General features: G+C 40.1%; 1 protein-coding gene across 1 annotated transcript in view; it reads left to right on the top strand.

The window, feature by feature from the left end:
• Positions 1-4400: 4400 nt before the first annotated feature.
• The window catches only part of LOC146592001 (collagen alpha-6(VI) chain-like), a 40422-nt gene continuing 26959 nt past the window's right edge, over positions 4401-17863 (top strand). The window contains 7 exon segments of the mRNA XM_085311758.1: positions 4401-4485; positions 4946-5557; positions 7545-8120; positions 10023-10637; positions 11669-12229; positions 13363-13926; positions 16982-17557. Coding sequence (XP_085167884.1) covers positions 4419-4485; positions 4946-5557; positions 7545-8120; positions 10023-10637; positions 11669-12229; positions 13363-13926; positions 16982-17557 — 3571 coding nt within the window. The 5' untranslated portion in view covers positions 4401-4418.

The following is a 17863-nucleotide window of genomic DNA, read 5'->3' on the forward strand; positions in this document are numbered from 1 at the left end:
AAACTGGCTTTTGTTTAGTTTCTAAGTTCTCTCTGCCTTTTTCTACTTCACTATTTTTATGAGGTCCAGACAATTTTGAAAGGGACAAAAAAAGAGAGAAAGAGAGTCTTTATGAAAAAGAAGATCGTATGAGATATGTAACTAGAGAAAGGAGTTTTTCTTATGTTCAGTTATTTCTCTTCTACCTCTCATCTTGGTGTCCCTATCCAGGCTGATTTCTCCATCCAGTTAAGGTTGACTGGCAGAACCTCCCGATATATGAAGTTTTTTAAAATTCAATTATCAGTGATGATTACTCAAGAGAAATGAAGTCTATTACTTTTCCACGTTGACTGCCAAGCATGGCCAGCTGGGATCTTTTTCTAGTAATAGACATCTTGATCTCTAGGTTGCCAAGTCTTAAGAATTTATYAGAGCCTTCTATAGACTGATGTTAACTCTTTCTAACGCAGAGCTTGTACTGTAGCTCAGTAGCTTGTCTACTGCTGAATATCAGTTTTGTCTTGATCTTTGGTGTCAGAGGGACTTTGGCAGTACTGCATAAGGCAGCAGCTCCCTCTGACCCTGTTGCCTTTGGCAAGTGGAAAACAGCAGCTGGGAAGTTGCAGGAAGTAAAATAAATCTCTTAAAAAACAGTATCTTTTTGTTTATCAGTTCTAGCTATGCTCCTATCAGTGGATGAAGAAGCAGTGGTATGAATTATAGTTCAGGTCTCAGGGGAAATAGGCTGTTATAATTACACTGATTAGACTGGTGAAGTAGCATAGCTATATATATCTAACTCCCATGGACATTTTATCAACATTGGATGAACATCTAAATAATTGTAATGGCCACCGGAGCTAGGCTAGTATCAACATATCTGTTTCATTYGTGAATTGTTTCAAAATTGGCTTAATTTCTGCAGTGACAGATGTGTGGCTGATTTAATCATTATGTAACAAGTTGACAGCTCAGTACCTTCTGGATAGCATCTCATGCAATCATTAGCATTCAGGGCAGCCATTTATGGAGGAGAAATGCAATCTCCCCATTCATCTGTAAAGAGTTAGAAAGTATCATTAGACTAAGGTGACCAGTGTGGCTCTGTGCTTGCTGTCGAATTAAGCTGTGAGGCTGTGTTGTGACTAGGTGGCAATTCTGTAAGTTCCTTGAATTTCAATTTAATTGAATTAATTTAATTTAATTCCTAGGATTTATTGAACCTCTATAATAACGTCTGAAAACTTGTCCGATACAGTGCTATGAAACCATCTAAACATCGTTACCATAGCAAGTACTGTGAAAACTGCAGAACGTCTCACAAAAGCAGATGTGTGATTATTTTGATGACACGGGCGTTTTTAGTGTTCTCTAACCGCTCAGGCTGTCCAGTCGATCGCACCGCTGTCCTCCGCGCATGCGGTGCTCTGGCAGTCCTTCCTACTGGTGAGGGCTGCGGTACAGCAGCTCTGCCCCCTGCTTCGCTGGGGCTGTGCTAACTCAGTACAGCGGACTGCTCCGGAGGTGTTGGCCCTTGGGCCGCATGGATGGTGCCCCCAACTTCTCTGGCCGAGGAAACCGGGGTTGGTTGTTTTTAGCCCATCAGGCAAACTTGCCCAGAGTGCTGCCCCAAAAGCCTTGGCTTTTTGAGTTCCTGGCACTCTGGAGCAAATGTACTCCCCGGTTCAGTTTGCTGCAGACATGTGAGGACGTGTGATACAGCTGTTGCATTTACTGGTGGGAATAACCCTGGACCTCTTATACTGGGTTGCTCTCTTTTTTTGGCTAGAAATCTGGCCTCCAGACAGGTTTGGACCAGAGCATTTGGTCCTAACAAGAAAGCAAGCTTATTTGCAGCAGTTAAGCTATCTATTTCCAAAGATACCCATCATATTTTTTATTTCAGTGAAGAGGCCCCAAATGTCTTTTCCTAATAGACATCGGAAGGATACTGTCACGTGAAATCAGAGCTCATTAGTTTTAAGGACCTGCTGTTACGGCTTTTGCTCTGCAGGCTTTTTTGCTTGTCCATTTTTGCATTTGACTGTCTTACAGCGTGTCCTGTTTGAATGAATGCGGTCTGTTGAATGATCCAGGTTGCTTTGCCTGATGCACTTCCCCTCCTTATGGTTTCCTCCGCCGTAATTCATTTCGATATGGTGAAACGATCTGCTGCTGCTGGGTGCATTTCACCAGAGTAGGATTTAAACTTTTTCACAAGCTGGAGACCAGGAGACAGAGAGCCCTGATCTGAACTTCTTGGAAGTGCTCAGAAAAGCGTGCCAGACATTTCAACCTTTCATTGGAAATGTGTTGTATATAGCAAACAACGAATTACTCACGGTGCACACACAGGTCTCCATCTGTTAGGGATTCTCAATTCAAATAAAAATATTAAAAATGAAAAAAATAGCAACTAAATATAAAAATATGGTTGTCTAGAGAGACAAAATTTAGATCAATTCAAGTATTTTAAATATTCTTTTTTAGTGATGTGTTCAGCCTGTATTTTTTAGGATCCAGTTCTTTGAGGGATGAAGTGAAAGCCAAATGATAATACGAACAAGAACTTTATAATCCTTCTTGGCTTGCAAAGTSCTTCACTACTGTGCTGTATATCAAACTTAAACCATCAAGTACACATCCAGTTTTTTCACTAATTTACTGTAGTTAGTGATTCATCTTACCCACCAAAAACAAAATAACAGTGATAAAAGCATAGTTTTAAAGCTTTCAAAATTTTAAAAATAAACTATGAAATCTGAATGGTGCCAAATAAAAACAATTGCTTCTCCCTCTCATTTAAAATAAACATATTTTCTTAACACACTAAACTTCATGAATGATAAATTTTGTACCTAGATYAATTGTTCTGTTTAGCTTGATGATTTAAGCATTTGCAAGACAAAGATAGATATCTTTTATTAGACATGAAGGAGTATGATCTCACTTTTAAGCTTTCGTGAAATAGTTTAGGTGCTCTAATATGTGTAGACATAATTAAACCAATAGTTTTTGCAAATGTATCCCGTTTGGTTACATCCTTGCTGGGAAGAACTGGTCGTATCATTTTCAGTGACGTCAGCATCTTTGCCCTAAGAAGGCAATCCCAGGTCTTTTCAAAATGAGTGTCACGTTATGTGTGTGCACAGCGTGTAACGCTGTTTTCTGCTGCTGTGAAGGACCACACCAGCACCTGACATCCAAAGCAAGGGGTCCTTTGCCTTGAGCATAATCCTGGCCATATGCCTGCCCCCTCTGGTTTGATGCAAAGCACCTGAAGCAAAAAGCAAGTATTTCCATCACTTTTTGACGTGAAGGTGGTATTTCCAAGAAGTGCTGAAGCATTAAAGGTGGAAAGCTCTTGTAGACTGAGGAGGGGCTGAGAGGGTAGGCTTTGCCTAGCTGGGGGGGGGGTGTCTTTCGTGTGTGCCAGGTGGGACCTTGTTTGGGCTGAGGAGTTTCGTTCAAAAGTCTCTGCCATCAGTCCCCACAGCCCCGAAAGACCAGCACCCAACACCACTCTCAGGCTGAAGTCAAATCARGCATTTGTTATTAGCCCACCAGCTCAGCTCATTCCCTCCTTCCTGAGAGAAAGAAAAAAGTTCTTCAAAACCTCACATCACGCTGTGCCACGTTGACTTGTGCATCACCCAGAACAAAACAGTGAAGAAAAATCTGGACCTCTGACCAGTCCTGATTATTTGCCTGTCCACCGTGGCTATTGAGAGCAGGAGCCGTGCTCTGGAGAGCAATGACCCCTTTAGACATGAGTTCATTTTCATGAACATTTTGCACTTGATTCTTTGATATTTGATATAAACAGGTCCGTGAAATGTTCCTATGTTTTCATGGGCATTGCTCTTTTGGCACTGATGCGGCCGGTCAGCAACCCTAACATCCAGCYAGAAAGAACCTGCTTTTCCCTTGGCAAGATTAGCACATTGAATATCAGCTAAAATATGCTGGCAAGAGTCAAGCCTCAGAGTGTGGTCTTGCTCCCACTAAAATGAGCGGAAGTTGGATCATGTCTTAATATTTGTGTAAAAAACTCCACACCACAATTACTTTAGGAAACAAATGAAGGTAAAACCTGTCATGGGGAATAGTAATATTTAACTGTGAGATACCCAACCTTGCTGAAATCATAGGCACATCTGTTCGCTGTGGCTTAATAGCTATTCAAAATACACTTCATTTTTTTTGTAGCAATAATTACTGTTTTATTAGTAGACAGTTAATTAAGTGCTCTCTAGTTTGCTCTAAATTAAAAGAAACAAACTAGAGCAGGATATATCTAGACTTCATTAATTCTGCCTTTTTCCTGATTCAGATACATGATAAAAAAAAAAAAAAAAAAAAAATTCTTCAACTTTCTGACTATGGCCTTTTTTTCACTTCCCTCTGAAGAAATACTAGGGGAACTCTGCCTGGAGATGAAGATGCTGCTGGCTTTGTTCTTCTTCCTTGTTGGGACCCACACGTCCATGACCCAGAACTTCGGTATTTTATTACCTCGTTTTTAATGCAATTGTTAATGGGAAGAAAAATGTTACTTGCCATTTTTGTATTAAATCCTGATTCAAAGCCTGAGAGTTTAAAGATGCTTGCATGCATGCACACTAGCTGAAGCTGAGTTTGGAGACTGGCAACATAGTAATGGAAGATGGAGGAGATGTGAGAGGCTTGGCGTGGGGTCGGGGTGGGGGTATCGCTCAAAGCAAAGGTATGTGTAAGACATGTTGGAGGATCTGGCTTTGCATGAGGCACCAGAGGACACACAACCCGGGAGCTCTTGCGTGACGTGGCCCCCAGYGCGAGGGCGCGCAGCTCCGCGGAGGAGCTCCCAACTCCCCAGCCCTGTGTGTGGCATGTGGGAGCGGACCCCAGGGCTGGCTCGGGGGCGCTGGCCTTGCTCCCCAGCAGGAGYGGTACCGAAGACAAAGTAAATTCTCTGTTTCAGTCCCTGCAGATATCGTCCTCTTAGTTGACAGCTCTGAAGCTATGGAGTCTTCATCTCTCCCCTACGTGAAAAAATTCATGATCCAGATGATCAACAGCCTCCCAACAGGGCCTAACCAGTTTCGCCTGGCACTTGCTCAGTACAGYGATGAAATCTCCGTTGAATTCATGCTGGACACTTACCGAACAAAGAGCGCCATGGTGAACCATATCAAGAAGAACTTTACATTCACTGGCGGGAGCGCAGTAAAAACTGGAGCTGCCCTCGCTGCGGCATATGAGACATTATTCCAGAAGTCAACTAATGGAAAAGAAAAGCAAAAAATCATAGTGGTTTTGACATCGGCACCTTCAGAAGATGATGTAGAAGATATTTCCACATATTTACAGAGTCTTGGAGTAAAGATAATAGCTATTGGGACAAAAGAAGCTCTGCACARTGAACTTTTTGAGATTGCCACCCCGCCATTTCATTACAAAAATCCAGYGATAGAGGAGCTGCCTAAATTCTCGCAAAATATGCCCCAGATCATTGCTGATATTATCCAAGTTAAAGTCAGTGACTTGATGAGAACAGACCTAATTGATTTCTCTGACACAGCTGTGCAAGAAGGTAAGCTGTGCTACTGCATGTCATCTCTTTGCCATAGGTCGTGATGATCGTTTCCAGCACTGTAACAAAAAAGATCCCACAGAAAAGTTGGATTCTATTGCAGTCTATTTCCAAATGTTAAGATATCTTTCGTGTACCATCAAAAACACAAAATAAGTTAACAAATATTTCTTCTGGACTTGCAGCTAGATATCAGGTTCTGAATACTAGGTTAGTGGTGTATGTATAATCTGTCATGTGCGTATCACGCAGCTACACAGATGGGTAGGTGGGAAAGGAGAGAAAGGGAGGGAGTGCAGCTTCACCGGTGAGCTCGTTCTTGAAGAAGTCTCCTTATCATTCAGCTGGATTAAGGCATTAGCTCTGTGGCAGACAAAATGGGAAGACTGCTTTTCGTTACTCATCATCTCCTCCTCTTTAGACTCCACTTGGATTTCCAGTGTTTGCGTTGTGTCTCTGAGCTATAGTTTTTGGTTTATGCAGTTGACTCTGTGCTGCAGCTTCRGTGCAAGCAGTGTTTCTTCCATATCCACATCCTCAGTGAGAGCTGTAGGCGAGTCAACAGGTTTTTCAGAGGCTCTTGAGAGGCACAGTAAATTTCTGTGCTGGAGCATTGCTGGTAAAGGGAACTTYTTACAGATGCCAGGACAGTTTAGAATGTTCACATTTGATATTTAAAAGTAGATACTAAAATAGTTATTTTGCTTACAAAAGCRAATAGTTTTGGGAAATACTCAATTTAAGGTTGCCTATAAACCTTCTCTGATTCCTATCTCTAGCTCTGACATGATAGCTTACATGGTTACACTATTAGGGTGCTTCAGGATGAATGCAATTGCAGGGAATTAGATGATGTTSCTCAGAGATAATGGCAACTTTTGGTTACTTTTTGAAAACATATTTTTTTCAGTTAGAGAGCCCTAAATCCTGCTTTATTCCATGGAATAAACATTATTCTACTATCCGGGAWACCCTAGGAAGAGAAGAAGAAGAGTTACGGTTTGTTACAGGAGAAAAAGAGAAAAACCAGAAGTGGTGTTATCTCCCACTTCAGTGCCACATCTCCAGCCATGCCCAGCGTGGTTGTGCTGCTTGGGGACAGTGTAGCTTCTGCATCTCACGGAGCTACTGTTTGGTAGATTTTTCCATCCAACTGCCTACACTCTCATTGGGACCGGTAGCAAGAGAAAATAAATATTGTTTTTTAGCTGTTTGTAACTTCAYTAAATCTAGATAGGACTTTAGATAGATAGATAGAAGCTGTTTTCCCACCTTGTGTGAAAGAGCTGCTATAGGGTGCGCATGTGGCAGAATTGATGCTGAAATCAGTTTTGGATCCATCAAATGCCAGATGATGGATTCTGTGGCCTTGTTGCAATCTTTTAAAAATATTGTTGTTTGTATCTTCTTCCATAACAACTGGTATAAAAGGATCTGTGAGTAGTTAGTCAGCTGGAGCAGAACTCTGGTGCTGGATTATAAAACATAATGAATTGAATCCAGGCCCATGATATTTGTAACTCAAGGAAGATGCACAAAAGAAATTGCTTCCAAGTAGTGAAATATTGAAAGAAATTGAATACTTTAATGCATTTTCTTTACCAAGGATGATATAAAGAATTCCTTTTCTTGAAAAGGAGTGATAGGCCYGAGTGTTTTCTCAAAACAAAAATACAACCTGTTCTTGAGAAGTCATGAATGTGACAGCTCCTTTCGAAGTCTGCAGGAATTTCATGTTTTGTGCATATTAGTATTTATTTAGAACACCATTAGACAAATGTTATTTAACAGTGAAAAGACAGTTAAAAGGCTTTAAAAAAGTAAAAACTAAGTAGATTTTACAGAAACTSTTTCAGATTTTCTATTTCTGTTCTTGGACTCCTGCTAAGTGAGTACTATGCTGCTTTATTGCCTTAACATTGTGTTCATKCTAAATCTGAAAACTTAGTTAAAAATCATTAATTCAATCTTTTTGCCTCCTCTACAGATACTGCGGATATTGTCCTGTTGCTTGCTGGCCAGCAAGGCCCAGAATATTACCCATTTCCATACATTAGAGACTTCATTAGCAAACTGATGTACTATCTACCATTGGAGTCTAGCCAATCCCGTTTTGCAATTGTCCAGTATGATGATGATGATGATGTGTATGAAGAATTTACACTAGACAAGTATAAAACAAAGAAGAATATGCTGATGCATTTGCAAGAGCTGCAAAAGTTGAAAGGTGGACCGGTGAAAACTGGCAAAGCGCTCCGTCACGTTCATGAGAGGTATTTCAAAAAATCAGCTGACGGAGCAGACAGAAATCAGGTTTTAGTGGTTCTGTCTACATTGCCTTCTAGTGATGATGTGGAAGAGCCAGCCAAAATGTTACAAGACAGTGGAGTAAAAGTGATAGCACTGGGGATACATGAAGCTGTGAAAAAACAACTGAACTCGGTTGCCACACAGTCCTTCTCTTATTATTTTCCTAAGGAATGGGAACTCCCTATGTTTTCTCAAAACGTCTCCAACATGATTGCAGGATTCCAAATGCATAGGGACACAGCAGAAGCAGAAGGTAAGGAAAAGCTCTGACCATCCTTAGCATATTTTAAAATAGTGAACTGGGAATATAGATAAAATGGACACACTCTTATGTCCAAGAAATGCTGCACTTCACGGTAATATTTTGAAAACTTGGTGCTTTTTCGTGTGTGTGTGATATGCTTGTACTTTTTCACACTAAAAAGGATGGAGACCAAGAAGTCCCACAAGGGGAGGGATTCTTATTTTCTTTCAGACATGCAGCTTGAGTTTCAGTACCCGTCTGTGGGACGGTCTGTGGTATATGGCCCAACTTACTGCACTAAGTAAACCTAGCAAACCTAGGATCAGCRCTGGGTTTTTGCACACAGCTGTTGTAAGGTATCCTTCTGAACTCCCATTATCAGATAAAAAAATATCGTAATGGGAGCAACAGAAAAAGAGTGGCAATTAAAATAAATAAGTACAACTGCTAAGATCATGAAAATAAATAGAACTGCTCTTCTTTGCTCGTGAACTGACACCCTTTCCCCTAAACACAAGCTGACATCTCAAGAATTTTGCCTCTACTCCTAAAGGTATTTCTGTAGTTGTTATAATTACCACTGACTCATAAGTGTATCAGAAAGGGCACAGCTTAATCTGTAAACTTCCTAATGATTTTGCTGTTTTAGCAATTTTGAAGAAGCATAAGAAACAAGGTGGGAATTTTGCTGATATTTCTGTTTGTTGGGAAGCAGAGTGAGCCTGTGTTAGGTAGACCAAATGAGCAAGAGACACAAGTTGGAAGGCTTCTCTCCAGCTYTCAGGCCTCCAGGAATCAGTTTCTGAGCTTTCATTTTCCCATTGACAAAATGGGAAGATAATACTTTCCTTTTGTTCATTTTCAGTAGAAAACCACTRATTCATAAAATTAAACTGGACTATGGTGCAACAGGATCACACACACTTGAGCAGCCAGGATGCTGAATCCAGTCCTCTGTAGTCTCAGGAAATCCCTCAAAATGTGTCTAATTCAGGGTGTCCACGAAGCACTTGTAAAGCACCAGAAGCCATGAGCCAAAGAATGTTTCTCAATACTTTATTATAAAGTTAATGTTTATGGAAAAGTCACAGTTATCATATGCTGGCTGACAGAAAGCAGGGAAGGCATCATYGTGGCAGTAATTAGCTGAATTTTAGATTGCTATTTTTTCATGATAGTCCTTTTATCCTTTACAGGCACCCAGTATAATTCTAAATAATCACTGCATTTATGCATTATTGATTGATACAACAAGTGTCTTTTTATGAAATACAGCTTTTCATGAGGCTATSGACTCTCTACAGTTAGCATTTTAATGAATAGTTTTTGAAGACCTTCAGCGAGTATGAATTAAAAGAATTTTATTAGACTCTCCATTATCCAATCCATAAGGGTGCAGTTGAGAAACTCATACTTTTCATGTAGCGTTGAAAACTGGCTTGTGTATAGGGATATTTTTTATAATGTACTAGATGAGTCATCAAGAAATTTAAAAATAAATCCATATTTGAAAAAAGATTTTAATATGCATTGTCCAACCCAATCCCTAAGGGTATGTCTTCTAGATCAGCACACCAGAAAATGTAAGAAAGAATTGAAGCTTACAAGAACATGCTTCAGACAAAAACCATAAATATTTCTGCGATTATTGCATGAAGTATCCCCTAGATTTTTTTATGTTAAYGTATTAAGTAATGGTGTAATTTATTTCAACTTAAAATGAGGTTCTTCATTTTTCTGCAATTTGTCAACTTTGGCTGAAAATTAATTTTGACAAACCTGTTTTACTTTAAAATAAAGAAGAAAACCTTGTCTTTGAGAAAACAGAACAGTCCATAGTTAGTTAATTATAGAAACAGCCTAGAAGGTAGCCACTAACATTGCTTTCTTTTCATCCTTTTTCCAACAMAGCATGTGATAGAGACTTAGTTGCTGACATTGTGTTCATAGTTGATCGTGGTACATCGAAGTCAAACTTTGAAGATCTAAAAAAATTCCTGCAAAACCTAATACGCTTTTTTGATGTGAAGCAGAAATGCATAAGAATTGGCCTGATGACATACACTGATACGCAAGAAGTGATATTTCGTCTGAACACAGACTTGCACAAAACTGAATTTCTGCAGAAAATACAGGACCTTCCTGCTGAGCCGGGAGAAGCCAACACCGGTGCAGCTATTAATACCACGAGGCTAAAACTCTTTAGTGAACGTGCTGGGAGTAGGAGGAAGCAAGGGGTAGAGCAAATAGCTGTTCTGGTTACTCACAGACTCTCTCAAGACAACGTGAGCGATGCTGCTGCTCTTCTGCGCAGAAGAGGGGTGGCGTTGTTTGCCATAGGCATTGAAAGKGCTTCTGACCAACAGCTGGTCCAGATTGCCTCGTATCCTCAAGAGCARTATGTTACCAGTCTCAAGACATTTTCGGATCTGCAAAACCAGCATGATTTTTTTCAAAAGAAGATCTTGAATCAAATACAAAACAATCTCTATGTCCAGTCTGAAAAAAAATTGACTCTCAAAACAGGTAAAGCTTTCCAAATAACTTCGGTTCTCTCCAGGTCAAGAGGTTTTAACTGAAGACTATCATGAACTATGACTGAGGTTTCTCAAATCCTGAACTTTTGATAAGAGAAATGTGTATTTAAAAATGAAAGGAAATTCACAATTTACTTTTTAGCATACTGCTAAATTTCAGTCGTATTAAAAGCTCGTTTATTTATACCATTATTTAATAAGAAGGACTAATGCTGGCAGAAATGTCAACTGCCTTGTTAGGCAGTAAGTTATAAACCTCCTGAGGCACCATTAGAGCTTGATCTGTTGGAAGATGATGCATCTGCATGAGATTTCTGTAGAGATGTTAACTTTCCAGTCAGTCTGCCCTAGAAAACAAGGTAGAATGTGCACATTATGTTTTTTTGGCAGATCTTAAGCCATCTTAAGCCATCTTAAGCAGATCTTAAGGGTGAATGTCCTGGCAAAATGAAGTGGCTGAAATTTTCAGACCAGTGTAGAAATAATAGTAAAACTAATATTAATAACAATAACAACAGAGCAGCCTTAAACATTTTAATTTAAATTGCCAATGGGTTTGTGCCTAATAGCACTAAGTCTGTTTTCCAGCTGTGGTCTATCTGACCATTAAGTGGACTGCAGCTGGTCCATGGAACCTTATTAAATAGTAAAATTAATCATACTGATTAAGTGTTTAATATGGCTATGGAAAGATGCATGATGAATTCTGATGGCTGATAAAAGTCTTATTGAAAAGTCTAGGAAATACTAGAAGTGGTTGCTTTAAAAGCATTTCAGATGTGGCTGAAAACTCTAAGCTTTTGGTTTTGTTTTCTGTGGGGAAAGCAGTGATATAGTCATGGGTAAATGATGCTCCGTTTCTTACTGCCCTGCTTCAGACACCTGGCAGGTAAGTTTGCCAATTATTTCTTTTCCCAGATAGAGAGTTTATCCATTTACTTACATATTAGGAAGGGGAGGGAAATAGATGTTTGTTCATGCATTCAACAGCGAAGTAACAGAATTTCTCGTTTGATGTAGGATGCAAGGAAACAGAAGAAGCTGATATTTATTTTCTCRTTGATGGTTCATGGAGTCTTGACTATTCAGACTTCTTGGACATGAAGAATTTTTTGAAAGAAGTGATTAGGCACTTTAGCGTAGGACTGAATAGAGTTCGATTTGGACTTGTGCAGTTCTCACACATCAAAGAACTGGAATTTGAAATTAATAAATACAAGACAACGAGTGATTTAATGAAAGCCATTGAAAATGTCCGGCAAATAGGTGGAAATACCAGTACGGGGGAAGCTCTAGCTTACATGAAGCCGTTGTTTGAAAAGGCCAGGAAGCAGCGTGGAGTTACAATATCCTACCATCTGGTGGTTCTCACGGACGGGRAGTCGCAGGACAGTGTGAAGGAACCAGCTATGGAACTCAGGGAAGACCAGATTAACATTTATGCCATTGGTGTAAGAGAAGCTAATAAAACACAGCTTTATGAGATTGCAGGAGCAGAAAAGAGRGTGTATTTTGTACACAATTTTGACTTACTGAGGGACATAAAAAATGAAGTTATCCAAGAGATCTGTACCAAAGAAGGTAAGACCAYGCTTTCACTTTCTCCTGAGAAGACAGGAAACAAATAGATGGCTTTTAATTTGATAGACAAATTATTTCCTGAATAACTTATGATATCTTCTCCTAGCTTGAACAATGTCGTGTGTCAGCTGAAGTTTTCAGAGACTGATAGTGATTTCTGTGTACCTTAAGTATTGGCAGATACCATGAAAAGTTTTATTTCCTRAAACACCAAGCACGTCTTGCCTGTTTGTCATATTCCTCTGTCTGAACTAACAATGTAAAAGACACTCCAAATCACTCTTGAACACCTAGCCTGTAAATGTATCTAATTTTGAACATATCTTTCCTAAAGCTGTCTATTGAGCATGCTGTTTTCCCTATCACAAACAAACCAGCCCCTTTTATYGGGCATAGACAGGTATACCAAATCTCTCAAAAAAATATTTTAGAGTTGAGATGAACTGAAGTCCAAATAAAGTGTTTTCCAAGTTTAAAGTAATGATGTAGAAACAAGTTTTCTCCAACTGGTRGTTTACTTGTATTTTATCTTTTTCAGTGACTTTTTGGCCAGCATTGATCAGGAAACAAGTAAAAGCCTGCTTTGCACAAATATCCCCACTCCCATTTTATTTCTAGCAGCTCTATAAAACATGAATGAAAAAAAAATGTGTTGAAACGTGGCATGGCAGCATGCAGGCTCTGCATGTGTAGCCATCTGTTGATTGGGTCACCTCTTCCTGTAGGGCAGATATACAAGTTGCTGAGCAAAGTTCCCATGTCCTCTCTCACTGAAGTGAAGGGAAAATGTTCAGGTTTTGTAGGCTTCAAAACTTGGCCAGCAGCAGGCTTTAGATTTTTATTTTCTAAAACCCCTGTTATTGTTCAGTTGCTTGGCTGTGGGATTTAATACTGACTGATGAAATTGCAAATGATGATGTTAATATTACCCTATGTTAGATCTGAGGGGGTAAAGTATTTTAGTCACAATCATAATGTAACAATGAGCTATTAAAAGCTAAAGTTTGAAAAGGGTTATACTGATTTTATTTTTCTTTCTTTCCTCTTCTGAGGTTATTCTATCATGTTTATTTTTTGCCTCAAAAAAACGTAAAGCTCAAGTTGAAAGACTTTTTATTTTTTTTTCTTGACAGCCTGCAAGGAAATGGAAGCTGATATCATGTTTTTGGTGGACAGTTCTGCAAGTATTGGAGATACAAATTTTCTGAAAATGAAAACCTTCATGAGAGGGCTAGTGAACAGAACAGATATTGGTGCAGACAAAGTACAGATTGGCGTTGTCCAGTTCAGCCAYGAACCAAAGGAAGAGTTCCAGCTTAATACCTACTCCTCCAAAAGAGAGCTCTTCAGAGCTATTGACAGGATATCTCCCCTTCAATCCACTACTTTGACAGGACAAGCACTGAAATTCATGCCTAAATATTTTCAAGCTAGTACTGGTTCACGTCCCCAGGTTAAAAAAATTCTCATCCTGATCACAGATGGGGAAGCACAGGATGATGTTAAAGCCCCTGCCGCAGCACTCCGAGAGAAAGGCATTATTATCTATTCTGTTGGAGTTTTTAATGCAAACAAAACTCAGCTTGAAGAGATTAGTGGGAAGCATGAGATGATATTTTATGTTGAAAATTTTGATATTCTAAAACGGATTAAAGATACCCTAATTTTTGACATTTGCAGTATTCCTTCTGAACCTCGTAAGTATGGCAATTTAGTAATTTGTCAATGTGTGAGCATGTGTGGGARTTTTGTTCTGACCTCATTATGACCAAGTGTTAGAGTTGCAGAGCTGACTGCCTCTCTGTCCTTGCATCAGTTTGTCCTGTGCACATTTTCTGCTCCCCACTGCCCCTTCTCTCTGGGGGCGGCATTTCACAAGTCTCCCAGGATATCATTCCGGCTTGTGGTGCTCTGAGCATCCTCTCTTCATACCCTGGTGGCCTAGCTGACCACCGGTGTCTCTCATTTTTTTTCTTGGAAATGAGAGACCTTCCTTGGAAAAATATGAGTCATTTTGCAAGGGGAATAAAGCTTACAGGGGAAAAAGCTTCACTCACTCCTTCCTGCTTACTGTCTTCTTGCTATGTCTGCCTTTCAGCTGCTACTTCTGTGCACWCCTCATGCGAGGCAAGAAGGGGAACTTGTGATGATTCAGGCTGTTTTTTCTGAATAACAGTATTAGAAGGGCCTACTGCGTCTCAGAATTCAAATCTCTGGGGCCAGAGGCAACTAGGCTGCCACCAACGACTTTGGCAAGAGTATGTCTGTACTCCCACCAGAAATTTCTTTTTCTTCTATATTGCCTGATGCTGCCCTTTCTGGTCAAAAACACCAGAGTAAATTAGAAGAATTCTGTTAAACAATACTAGTATTGCCACTTATCAACCCTTTAGCATCTACTTAAAACAAGCTATCTCAAGCAATTCTGTTTTGGTTTTTGATTTTTTTTCCATGCAGGTTAAATGAACATAGGCATATTAAACCATACTGACAGCCAGCCTTGCACTTAGTATTTATAATATTTACAGACTTGGCCAACTACTTGAACGGGATTATTCTGTACTTGGGATGTTAGTTTTAGCTGAGGATGTACATGGGAAAAGGGCCGGGCTGCAGAAGGAAGTAGATGAGATGTCCTGCTCCTCTGGGCTCTCATAGATGTCAGCTATGCTTGCACACATGAGATAGGAGTCAAAAAACATTCGAGTACCAGCTATGCACTGTCTCTAACTCAGTTGCACTGAAGTCTGTTCTATTGCTGTGACACTGCAAAAGACTTTAAAGTGGGTGGACATTTTGATCTCTGTTGTAGAAAAGTGGAACATATAGTAAAAACTGAAATTCAAAGCTTCTAACTGCATCAGGCATGGAAATTGTGCTCATTTAAATGAGGTGAGGTGAACTGTTAAATTCGCTACTGAAGCCTATCCAGCATCCRGTTCCTGAGCTTTCAAAACTCCTCTTTTTCAGCAGGAGCTGGGGGCCAGAGCAAAGCATGAGCCATGCAARGGCCTTTGATCCAGAGTCCTGAGAGGTCCAAGCAGCCAGCATTCAGGCACATGCCTATAACTTTGTGCCGTTGCAATTTAGACTCTGYCACAATTAGCCAAGACCCTAAGCACCATTTTTTTTTTCTTCTCAGCAACTTTTAAAAGGGCAGCAGTAGCTTATGCAGTGAGAAATCAGGTGCAAATAGGGAAGTTTGAAATGTAAYGAGTCACCAGGTGTCATCCGTGCTGCTCTGTGTGTCTGCGGCGGCGAGAATGCTGCCTTCAGAGGGAGCAGCCGATCCTCGAAGCTGAGGAGCAACCTGGAGAAAGGAAGTCATCCCRGCTTGTTCAAAGCAATGCATACAGAGTCCAGGAGGCAGACTTGCTGCTACGGTTAACTCAGGCGTGACATAAACATTTAGATATTTTTCTGCTAGATGGAAGTATGCACTGACAAAAAAAATGCTGTACATAAGATTGTGGGGGGAAGAGGTTCAGGAATATTAATATCTTGTGGAAGAATAGCATTATATATTGTAAGCTAATAGAAATATTTCCACAATATTAACTTAAGTACATAATTTGTTTGTTTTATAAGCTCCGTACTGTAGCATCCAGAGCAAAACTGTAGCATTTTTAATAACTATGCAAATGTTCAGTTTAGTCTAACTCTGCTCTGATTAGTGCAATCATGCAGTTCATGCTTAACCATCACAGAAGCAATAAGAAGCTGTCATATACACAGCTTACTGATAGCAATACAGCTATCTATGCAAACTAGTCTGTCAGCAAAGTTATCCAGATGTTGCATATAACACTGAAAAATAGATTTGACTGGACATTTAAACAAGAATGAAGCTATTTGTAATCTTTCTCTCTCCTGACAGAACTTAATACACAAACCAGCATAAAGCATCTGCTTTAGTTTTTAGCTTTTATGCTATTTCCCTAAAGCACTTCCTCTTTTTTTTTTCTTTGCTTTTTTGGCGGGTTGTAGGTCCCATTTCTGGGGACTGAACCTAGGATATAGCATGTCAAAAACGTATGTCCTAAATGTGTTTACTGTTAAAGGCATAAGAGTTTTCTCCCAAAGCTGCTAATTATCTTATTACTTGCTTCTCATTTATGTTGGCATTCAGTTTGAATAATAGCGGGTGATTTCAAGGATAACTTTCCAACCCTTTTCATTTCCTGAAACAGAGACCCTGAGGGGCTGTTTATCCTAAAGGGAGACCTGCAGCATCCATGGGGGACAGGGGAAGGTGCATCTTCCCTAGAAAAAAGGGAACAAAAGTTTCAGTAGATTCAAAGCATGGACTCTGCTGAAAATTATTAGCCTCGTATGTAAAACTCTGTACCCTAATATGTGAAGGGGGCATATGGCAGCAAATGGAGTCTCACCTGCACTAAGCTATTCACAGTATTGCATACGATGTTTTACGACAAAACCAATGAATGACAGTTGGTATCGTTGTGCCTCGTTGTGCACTTCTTCCCTTGTCCAGTGGATTTTTGATCATTTTGAAAACTTCTAGAGGACTTGCAATTCTGGCATTAATTAAGCTCTTGGTATCTGCCTTTTTTGTTTTGTTCTGTTTTTTTGTTTTGTTTTGTTTTTTACAAAGCAGATATTACACAAACCCTAGTAATATCTGTTATCAAGATGCTACCAAGAAGCCATCTATGTTAATATGCTTTGCTTGAGTTACAATAATCTGTKGAATTTTGCACATGAAATCTTTCCTTTTCTGGGTTTTTACAGCATGCAGAAGGGTGGAACGTTTAGACATCGTGTTTGTGATAGACAGCTCTGGAAGCATAAACTTCTCACAGTACCAGACCATGAAAGACTTTATGGTTGCTTTGGTGAACAAGTCGTATGTTGGCCCAGACGGAGTACAGTTTGGAGCATTAAAGTATTCTGATCAGCCAGAAACACTCTTCCATCTCAATAAATACACTACAAAACTGGAGATTACTGAGGCTATCCAGAATGATAACATTATAGGACAAACAACCTACACAGCGAAGGCGCTGACCTACTCGGAAACATTCTTCACTGAGGAACATGGCAGCCGCAAGAGCAGAGGAGTTCCCCAGGTGCTGATCGTGATAACCGATGGGGTATCTCACGACGAAACCGTTCTGGATGACGTGGCCCTGCGGTTACGGAACAAGGGAATTGTCATCTACGCAGTGGGAGTAGAAGGAGCAGATCGAAAGGAGCTGCTAGAAATGGCTGGATCAGAAGATAAATGTTTCTATGTGAATACCTTTGAAGGACTTAGAAACTTAACTGCAAATGTAACRCGTGACATATGTGATCTTTCACCACCACGTAAGTGTACTCACTATTGGCTGTTACGCTCAACTTCCACTTCCCCTACACCTGTATTTGAAGGAAGCTTCTGCAAAGCCAGATAGGTATCTGGCTGATACAGACACCATCACCTGTTCTGACTAGTGTGACTTAACTTACACCCATCTCTGTTCCCTGCTTGTTCGGTTCAGCTTTGGCAGTGTAGCTGCTCCTCCGCTGCCTTCTCCTCCCACTGCATTTCTGCATGGAAGCAGCTGTGTCTGCTGTGCTTTTTTCGGAAGTTGATCCTTTCAGGCTGCGTTAAGCGTGCTGAGGGCAATCTGG

This window comes from Rhea americana, unplaced genomic scaffold (genome assembly GCF_003343005.1).
Source record: "Rhea americana isolate MKP2758 unplaced genomic scaffold, rheAme1 scaffold_35, whole genome shotgun sequence".
In the NCBI taxonomy this organism is placed as follows: Eukaryota; Metazoa; Chordata; class Aves; order Rheiformes; family Rheidae; genus Rhea; species Rhea americana.